This window comes from Nylanderia fulva, unplaced genomic scaffold, assembly GCF_048542155.1.
Source record: "Nylanderia fulva isolate GAGA-0341 unplaced genomic scaffold, ASM4854215v1 Scaffold19, whole genome shotgun sequence".
Taxonomy (NCBI): Eukaryota; Metazoa; Arthropoda; class Insecta; order Hymenoptera; family Formicidae; genus Nylanderia; species Nylanderia fulva.
The window spans coordinates 247,798-258,711 of NW_028190161.1; the positions used below are offsets into that span (position 1 = coordinate 247,798).

General features: G+C 27.5%; 2 protein-coding genes across 3 annotated transcripts; one reads left to right on the forward strand and one right to left on the reverse strand.

Moving 5' to 3' along the window:
• Nucleotides 1–1,398: 1,398 nt before the first annotated feature.
• LOC114936059 (transforming growth factor beta regulator 1) lies at nucleotides 1,399–5,165 on the forward strand. The gene is made up of 5 exons (XM_029309055.2): nucleotides 1,399–1,841; nucleotides 1,957–2,185; nucleotides 2,354–2,630; nucleotides 2,718–2,937; nucleotides 3,239–5,165. The coding sequence occupies exons 1-5, from the start codon at nucleotides 1,722–1,724 to the stop codon at nucleotides 3,407–3,409; spliced, it is 1,017 nt and encodes a 338-aa protein (XP_029164888.1). The 5' UTR covers nucleotides 1,399–1,721; the 3' UTR covers nucleotides 3,410–5,165.
• Nucleotides 3,661–7,751, reverse strand: tank (EI24 domain-containing protein tank). Of its 2 annotated transcripts, none has more exons than XM_029309114.2 (6): nucleotides 7,320–7,751; nucleotides 6,353–6,552; nucleotides 6,003–6,258; nucleotides 5,554–5,897; nucleotides 5,197–5,271; nucleotides 3,661–5,106 (listed from the first exon to the last, which is right to left on the reverse strand). In XM_029309114.2, the coding sequence occupies exons 1-6, from the start codon at nucleotides 7,332–7,334 to the stop codon at nucleotides 5,019–5,021; spliced, it is 978 nt and encodes a 325-aa protein (XP_029164947.1). In that variant the 5' UTR covers nucleotides 7,335–7,751; the 3' UTR covers nucleotides 3,661–5,018. The 2 variants fall into 2 exon arrangements, with proteins under 2 accessions (XP_029164947.1, XP_029164948.1); XM_029309115.2 differs by having other exon boundaries at nucleotides 6,353–6,566.
• Between the last annotated feature and the right edge of the window lie 3,163 nt (nucleotides 7,752–10,914).

A 10,914-nucleotide genomic window follows, 5' to 3' on the forward strand; every position in this document is an offset into this window, starting at 1 on the left:
ATATTTGAAATAAAAATCGGATTATATAATAAAAGACGTTAATAAATATTTGTAAAAATGATATATTTGATTAAACAAATAAAGATATGGATAAGTTTATTTTATATATTTCATTGAAAAATAAAATAAAAAAATATATATATACATAAACATATATATATATATATATATATATATATATATATATATATTAAAATTATATATATATATATATATATATATATAATATATTATATATGCATATGAAATAATACGAGTGCACATACCTGCACATATTTACATGCGCCTGCGACGTTGAGACAAAATTTGGCGTCTTACACAAATTCTCGCGGTAATACTTTTGGCGCGCGACATCCCGCCTAACACTTTTCCCGCGCAAAATTCCCGCAATAATTCTAACACTTCGCACGTTAAATTCACTCGTAATAATACTTTTCGCGGACTAAATTCACTCGCTACACTAACTTCGCGTACTAAACTCACTTTTAGACGGACGGATGCAAACGATACGACACTATTTAATTACGATTTTGTAATTTTTATCGCGACGCGATTCGTACTCATTCCCGTTCTCCGGTTCTCCGTTTAGGCGATGAGTCGCGAACTACAAAGATTATCTAGATGAACTAACTGCATGTACTATACATGCGCAGAAATTGACCAATCACGCGTCTGTCTGTAGTTCACAGCTCTTCGCAAGAGGTCTCTTCTGTCGATTTTAATATGCTGTAAAATATGAAATAAAATATACACATAGATTTATTTTTCATTGATTCTGCAAACAAGAAGAATAAATTTTTAATACGACAGTCACAATATTGAGATTTATTTTTATTTAACATTATTGTTATACCGGTATAAACATTTAGAGTAAATCAGATTATTATTGATAATTATTTTCATGAATAAAATATCTGACAAATATGAAGATATATTGATAAGTTTTTATATTTAATTGCAAATATATATGTACTTGAAATAATACGACTGCACATACCATATTAACATGCATCTGCGATGTTGAGACGAAATTCGACATTTTATAACAAATATTCGCGATAATATTTTTCGCGCGCGACATCTCACCATAACATTTTTCCCGCACAAAATTCTTGCACTTTGCGCGTTAAATTTATTCGCAATAAATACTTTTCGCGGATTAAATTCACTCGCTACAATAACTTCGCGTACTAAACTCACTTTTAGACGGACGGATGCAAACGATACGACATGATTTAATTACGATTTTGTAATTTTTGTCGCGACGCGATTCAATAATTGTCTCCGTTTAGGCGAGCTGCGCACTACAAAGATTATCTAGATGGACTAGTTGCATATACTTCATATGAGCGCCAAAAAATGACCAATCACAGCGTCTCTCTATAGTTCACAACTCTCCGCAAGAGATCTCTGCAATCTCTCCTGTCAACTTTTGTGTGACGTAATATGAAATAATAAATATACACTTTGATTTTGTTTATTGCATTTTCTGAAACTTTCTCATTAAAATCTATACATATATCTTAAGTGCGTAAATTATTTTAAGTGCTCCTCTCTGAAGAGATAAATACAGAATATGTAACTACAAAATCAACGGAATTTTGGAATTTCTAACCTCTAGTTGTCAGTCTTATTGTCAATCAAATATAATATACATGTGTGTAATACAATTCAGTTTCTTAATTTGTACACGTGCAATATTTTATTAATAATATTATAATATGGCTCAAACGTATGATAGTTATTACAACGATTATCATAAAAATACTGAACTACAATTAAATCTAAAATATAAGAAAAAGTACCACAAGCTCAAAAGGATTGTGAAGAATACTGTTTTTGTAAGTCTTACTGTACAAGTTTTATATTTTTAGTTGCAATTTCGTTTAGAAAGTGTATATAATTTCGTACTTTATATATAAATTCAAGAATAGTTATAAATTTTAAATTTTACAGGAAAATGCAGCTTTATGCGATCAAGTTGCACATATGCAAGAAAATCTCATGGTTGTTAAAGAAGAGAGACTGTTTCTTTTACGCAAATTATGTCAACAACAGGGAGAAATGGAATCAAATTCTATGGTAGCACGTTCACAGTCAAATAATGTAAATTCACCATCATTTAATCCAGAATGTGCTGCATCAAAAAAGACAGTGAAAAAGAAAGCTCCTTCAGATGGATCAGGTATTTCTTTATAACATATTGCCAATTATTTGCTACATAAAAATAAATTTGAGAAATCAGTTTAATGCACTAAGATCTTATTAATTTATATAGCAAGAAATATGTATAATACACTAGCAATACTCATTAATTTATACAAAAATGTTTTAACTTATAATTTTTTTCTAGAATCAAAGAATAAGACCAAAAGGTATAACAAAACTGCCAGAAGAGTAGTGCAGTTGATTCCATTAGATGTACATGGGAGGCCAATATTTCCCATAGCTTTGGGAGATCTCACAATATATTCTCTTGGTGAAGTGGTATCAGACAGAATTGCATATCACACAGAAGATCTTATATTTCCAGTAGGCTATTGTAGTACAAGAGTGTATGCTAACTTAAGAGATCCAAGAACAAAAAGCTTGTATACCTGTAAAATATTAGATGGTGGACCAAAACCTAGGTATAAAAATAAGAAAGTAGCTTGATAAAATAATTATTTTTGGAAAAAATTGGAAATATTGATATACAAATGCACATAATTTTATAGATTTGAAATAGTATCTGATAATGACTTGGATCAACCATTGGTTGGATGTAGTCCTGATGAGTGTCATTCAAAACTCTTAGCAGCAATTTCTCCAGTGCTTTGTTCGATAGCACCAAAGGGCGCAGATTTCTTTGGGATTTCTCATCCTACTATACAAAACTTAATACAAAGTTCTCCAGGAACACGCAAATTGGCCATGTACAAACAACAACGTTTTGAAGTATGTATATATATAATCTTTTAAGATTATATATTAATAAATCAATGAATGAAGTCAATGAATAAGATTCAAATTAGGAAAAAAAAAGTATTATTTATTCAAAATATATCATTTTTCACAGCCATAATTTAAAATTACATATCTTAAGATATTTCTACCTAAATTTTATTAAGTGACATTCACTTTAAATCTGAATTTGGAAAAGATTGTGATAGATTAGGATATTATATTTTAAATCTCTAAATTTAAAATGTTATCAAGTATTCATTATATTATTTAAAAATTTATATATATATTGCAGGTCAGTAAAAATCATGTCATTGAACGAGCTACAAGTCCAGTAATAGAAATGGAAACTGATCCAGGACTGAGTTTTACAGCATTACACAGACATTATGTTTTAAATTCTTATAGAGTAAAGGAAGAACCTTCAGATCATGATCTATTAACACTTCAAGACCTTCTTGCGTGATTGCTAATCTAATCTATTAACTTAACTTACATACACAATTATATAATTTAAAATTAATAAATAAAACTTTTCATATATCTAAAATATATTTAAACAAAAAGATTTATCAGTTGCTATAGTATAACTTATTAATAGTATTACTACTTTTTATTCTCAATAGTAATATACGTTTTTAGCATTTTGGTATATAAATTGGATTGCATTTGAGAAATTTCTAATAAAAACATTTTTAATGAATGCAAATAGAAAACTTTAATAGTTCTATAATATTTATTTGAGCTATAGTGTATATAAAATGATTAAATTTTATGACAAATATATGTATATATATATAATCAGAGCATTTTTTCCTATAACCATACTATACAAATTGGAATATTATATTATACATTATTAATTATTAGCAGTGTTTATCATATGATTTATAATATTTTTCTCTTAATTTTATATGTGTAAACCTATTTCTCGGACGAATGTTATTCAAGTAAATGATATGTATGTATGGCACACTACATATTTAATTATACTCACGATCAATAAATTAAAATATTTCTATTAGTGTTTTTATATATATACTTACAATCGATTGTCTGTATCATGAAGATTAAACATTCTTGTGAAACTTTATTAATTTATTTTATATTATTTGATACATATGTACGTGTAAAGTAAAAATATTATTGCATGCTCTTTTATTTGTTTCATTATAATATGATTACACAATTAATGTAAATTCAAGTAAGAGAAATATTATATGCTTCTAAAGAGTGATGTTAATTAATTTGTAAAACTGACAAGATATATCATAGCATGTCACTGTACAGACAATCGACATTCTAATCTAAAATTTCTTCAAATTAAATAACTTTTTTTAATATAACATTCCTAAAAAAAATTTAAATAGTCATGTATAAAGCACTAAACATATTTAGGATTATTTTAATATTTAAAAAATATTTAACTATTCTATATTGAGATTTCATTACTAAATTGGATATATGTATATATAAATTCTGTCAGCATACTATTTTTACATGTTTATGATACGCTTATAGCGCAGCGCCGATTGGAGATCATAAATCGATATTGAAAAATGACTAGCTATTGCATATATAAAAAGCTCAAAATATAAATTCTCATAAAAATTGAGAAATATATAACTTTAAATTTGTATATTATGTATATGTCGGCGATATCATTAAATACAAGAAATTACATATATAAATAAGTTATATGTGCGTTATTAAATATGCGTAAATAAATATTTGTACTGATTGGCCCTGCATTCCAATTGAAATATGGTCAAAAATTCTTTACAAATACTAAGAAAAGAATATAAAATTTATGATTTTATTTTAATTTTATTTAATAAAAAAAGCAAATATATTTTTGTATTTTTTCTTAAAAATTTATAAGCAATCAAAATATAATAAAAGTAATATAATTTCCTGCAATAGTAAGTAATAGATATATACAAATAGTTTTTGAATAGCAATTTATATAATTATTTATGCATAAAATTTTTTGTAACAAATTAGTAAATTGTATGTGCATTTTAGCATACTAACGGCATAAATTAGGCATTTTCTTGTCTTTTTCTTTCTCACTGTCACCGCCTATTAGCTCGTCCAATAGTTTTATTAAATAATGTATTTGCAATTGCAATTACTGGTGAAAATAATTTCAGTTGGCAATCACTGAAACAATTATTTATATCATGTTAAATTTCAAATAAAATATAGAAAGAAGTAAGAAATATACACATATTTTATAATCTGAAGATATACCATGTTCCAGTTACAGGTTCTGCTTCGTTTCCACTTATAATAAATAGCGGAAATAAAATAGAAAAAACACAGCCACTGAAAAATAAATTATTTTCTAAATACAAAGAGTTTCAGAGAATTATTGCAGGTTCTTTCAATAACAAACTAATAACAAATGTAGAGACTAATTACAATGAAAATTCGAATTTGTTAACAATATTTACAATGGAAATTTGTTAACATGGAAAAATTAAGGAAAAATTATCAATTAATTCTGATATAAGTTGTAATTAATTTGAAGTTTCTCAAGATTTTAGGAAAAACAAATATCTGTCTTCAAATAGAACATATCTTCTCAAAAAGATAATCGTTTCATACCTTGTAACATACGAACTGGGCAATTGAGTAAGTACTGCTAATGGCAGACCAAAGCCTAAAAAGTACGGCCAGTTGCCTTCGATAAAAGTCAATCGTTTATGTAACTCCCAACCCATGTTGAACCATTTGTATTCAAAGGCATAGAGAGCATATAAAAGGCACATATGAACAAGGGCAAGAATATCCCCTAACAATGGTAACGGAACTTTAGACACCAACATTCCTTGTCCTAAGAACAATGCTTGAACCAACACACTGAAAAGTGTATCTGCTATCAGTCTGCTCACACTTGACAGAAGCAATGGTCTCCCTTGTCTGTATCTGTAAGCGCTATCTGCGATATCCTACAGAGTTTATAAATATATTATATTTATATCATGTGATATATAAAATGTAAGTTTAATAATATTCATTTTTAAATAAAATTATTATTTTGTAAAAAATTATACCTGAAACCATAAGCTGTTGACTATCTTACTGAGCAAAAACAGTGGTAACACCCATATTGTGCCAAATGTTAAAGATAAAAATGGCTGAATCCATGACCATACAAAAAGACCCATGCCAGGAGAATGGCCAAATATAATAGTCAATAAATACTTGACAAATGGTAAAAGACCATATTCAAATATTGCTATACTAGCCCAAAACACACCACCATTCAATGCACAACATTGTAAAGTTCTCCTCATTACCATAGATTTTCTAAAAGCATACAAACATACAAATTAATTAATTCTAGTATAAAACATTATTGTTATATCTACTTTCCACAAACATAAAATAAGAATAAAGTTACCGTTGTTGATTATTGTGCCTAATGGAGTTTTGCATAGATAAGTCTCTGTTTCTGAGTTCAGTTTCTGTTCTAATAGGAACATTCCTAGACGTAGGAGGGTTCACAACTAACTTCTCATTGATTTGTTTATCCATGTAAAAGAGTACAACAGCACCCTTCCAACTGTCCACAAATCCTCGACATATTGCATATATTATCCCCTAGAAATACAAAACTTATAACAATATTTGAAATATATATTTATAGTAAAAAGCACAGATATGCTATCTGTCATATTTTAAATATAACATCTACACAAATATATAAATATTATAAAAATATCTATATAAAAACTTTTGGTATCACCTGTTTTACAAATATCTGCATTCTTAACTTATTGGAACAAAATTTTTCTATTTTTAACATGCTATTTCAATCCCATTTTCTTATTCTACTGTAGGACTTCTTGTAGAAGAGAAAATGCCATTTTGATTTTTAATCATATGCATAATGACATTTTTATTCTAAACATGCATAGTCATGTAATAAATATGAGATAACATAAGTAGATGTATAGAAAAGAGCTAGAGTTTTATATCTATAAATTCTATATATTTATATAATATATTCTATATATTATATAAATCTATGTGACAATTTTTTTTATATCCTGCATATATACATTTCATTTTCTCTGTCTTTAAAATAAAATACATAGACTTTGAAGAAAAAAAAAGAAAGGAAACATAAAACACATAATGAAGTGTAATTAAAATTAACAGATCTACTTATTGCCAAAGTACAATAAAATTGTCAAATTTCCATAAAATTATTGGATGCATATTTTTTCATATTATTTCAAATTTGATTTAACTTTTGACAAAATAATACAATTGGAGCATGTATTGTCAGGTGATACAGATTGTTTGCAAGACTAGAGTTTAATAAAGAGCACAATGATGAGGAGACGAGGTTAAAGGCTACTCACTGTCACGCTATCCATGATATGATAATGCTTGACTGTGGCTCAATTTATTCTTGGAAAACAGACAATACACTGAACACGATCATTTTTGGCACAAGAATTACGTGCCGCGATACTGTCGACTACGATGTCGAAAAACGACGAAAACACTCACTATGAAAACAAGCTCGCGAAGAGTTTTTCGCAATGTTGCGACAAGTGCTTGATTATCAAGTATCCATCGTCAAATGTACGACGCAAACAATTCGTATCGTCCAATAACAGCAAGGATCTCGTTCGGAGATCCATTTCCCCTCCACCACTCCGTGTGTACGACCGATTTCTTTAAACGAGTCAGCTAAAATGCAAATATATGAAAGAATCAGCTGATCATAGATTGCTTGGAAGTTGCACTCGATTCGACGTCATATCCTCTCCGTCTAAAGTTCGCGTCGAATCTAGATATTTATGCATCATGCCTTTATCCTGCCACAGATTAAGGGTCGGCAGGCGACATGGTGGAGACGCCTATCGGCCGGCCGGGAATTACGGATTCTTATTTTCCAGATATTAGCGAAAATATTGAATGAATCTTATTAAATTTAGGATATTCTTAATCAGTAAGCTCATTTGTAGTCCTCTAAAGAGCTATTTTATGAAAAAAAGATAAAAATAAAAATTTTTAATAAACTTGGGGGAATGCACAGCTAGGAACGGGTAAGGTTGGGTTAGCCGCGAGTCCGTATTTTATTTATTATAAATTTTTAAGAGCGAAAATGTAAAATCCGGCCTTTTAGAGGACTGCTTTATTATATAAAGAATATATTAAAAAAAAATTCACGAAGTTATGTCACTTATTTTATGAAATATCTGGACGATAAGATTCTCACTAGATTCATAAGGAGCAGGGGAAATTTCTGTGGTAACATGCTGACTGCTTGACAAGGAGAGAGCATCATTCCATCTTTGTCTCTCTTACATCGCATATGTAGTAGCGTCCATGTAGGTACAAACACTAATACGTGAGCACACGGATGCAAATATTGAGAGATAATGTCAGCAAAAAGGCTATCATATTATTTTTATTTTTTTGTATATGTATGCATATGTAAATAAAGAACAAAAATAAAAACTATTTTAAGATGACATTTTATAATTAATTTTCTATATGTATTTGCATTTTATTAATATGTATTACATTTTTGATATGTTTTTAATTTATAATTTATATAAACATAAGTATGAAATAAAAATTGAAATAGTTCTGAAAATAAGTATATTAATGATAAAATTATTCAAAACAATAAAAAAATTAAATTTAATATTTTTTAGTGTTTGTACCTACATGGACGCTACTACATATGCGATGTAAGAGAGACAAAGATGGAATGACCCTTAAGGGTCGGCAGTACACCCAGGCAAACTCCGAATTGATATTGGAGACCTCGTGCGGTGACAACGCGAAACTCCGGTTTCAGTGTTGCCAACGCCGAGAAACCAATTCTCGGGTTTTATGTAGTGGTGTATGTCTGTACACGTACATACACCAACTGCATCGCTCACGCGGACGCACGTAAGAGAGACAAGGACCGATAATCACGTGTTCTCCTTGTTCATCTACCGTGCCGGTATACGCGAGATGCCGCCTGAAAATGCTTTCTGGCCTTCCGTAGCAGAAAGCAGTAACGTAGCAAGACTAATAAACACCCACTTTTTGGAAATTGTATATATGGTTATGCACATATGTGCATAACGTATATATATAACATATATATATATATATATATATATATATATATATATATATATATATATATATATATATATATATATATATATATATATATTATATAAGGGATATGTTGATTATATTCTTGATTTCTTTTTGATTATTGATACTATTGTATAATTTGCTCCAAATACTTATAACGTGAAAGAACGTTGAGTAATGTATAATCAATGCAAGGATGTTCAGTATATCATCCAGTATATAAATTAGAGTTCAAATATATCAATATCAATTTTTTTATAATATATATATATATATATATATATATATATTAGAATATAGAAAAATGATAAAAAAATATATTTCGGCGATTTAAAAATTTTTTAATATATTGAAAATATTTTTACTACATACACTATATATAAGTGTAAAATAATTCAGAAAATAAATTTAATAAAAATCTACATACCAGCTGTGTGCATGTGTGCAATTGATTTATTACTTGAAATTTATTTACGGAATTATTTTGCATTTATATATTTATAGTATGTGTAGTTGTAAAATGATTAAAATATTTTCAATATCAAATTTTTAAGTTTATCGCCTATATAAAAAATATATTTCTATGATTTTCTATATTCCAATATATTATAAAAAAATTGATATTGATATATTTGAACTCAAGTTTTTTACGTGATTAAATATTCTTGCATTGAGCCATCATACGTTACTCGTAAGTTCTTTCACGTCATAAGTACTTATGTAGCAGAGAGAAAGAAATGAGAGTTATACAATGTAACATCAATAATCTTATATATTATAATCTTATATATTATATATATATAATATTTCATTTATTTATAAAAAACATTTTATAAATAAGTAAAAAATTATACAGACAATGTACAAGATGTTCAGTTTGTGCCATAACAAGCTTCAATCAATAATTATTACTCCAATGAGTATAATTCACAATAATTTTTATATAATATAATAAATATTTGAATATATAAAAATATTTTTAAAAATTTGTTTTAAAAATTAATTGAAAAAAAATATTTAAAATATTTTTTTATATTTAAAATATTCTTTTCCTCAATTAATCTTAAAAAAAATATTTTTAAATATTTAAAAATATTTAAAAATACTATATATTATATAAAAATAATTGTTGATTATTATATTGGATTATTAATTGAATGAAGCTAGAGCTTTTAATATGGCTTTTAATACTGCTTGACAAGGAGAGAGCATCATTCCATCTTTGTCTCTCTTACATCGCATATGTAGTAGCGTCCATGTAGGTACAAACACTAAAAAATATTAAATTTAATTTTTTTATTGTTTTGAATAATTTTATCATTAATATACTTATTTTCAGAACTATTTCAATTTTTATTTCATACTTATGTTTATATAAATTATAAATTAAAAACATATCAAAAATGTAATACATATTAATAAAATGCAAATACATATAGAAAATTAATTATAAAATGTCATCTTAAAATAGTTTTTATTTTTGTTCTTTATTTACATATGCATACATATACAAAAAAATAAAAATAATATGATAGCCTTTTTGCTGACATTATCTCTCAATATTTGCATCCGTGTGCTCACGTATTAGTGTTTGTACCTACATGGACGCTACTACATATGCGATGTAAGAGAGACAAAGATGGAATGATGCTCTCTCCTTGTCAAGCAGTCAGCATGTTACCACAGAAATTTCCCCTGCTCCTTATGAATCTAGTGAGAATCTTATCGTCCAGATATTTCATAACATAAGTGACATAACTTCGTGACTTTTTTTTTAATATATTCTTTATATAATAAAGCAGTCCTCTAAAAGGCCGGATTTTACATTTTCGCTCTTAAAAATTTATA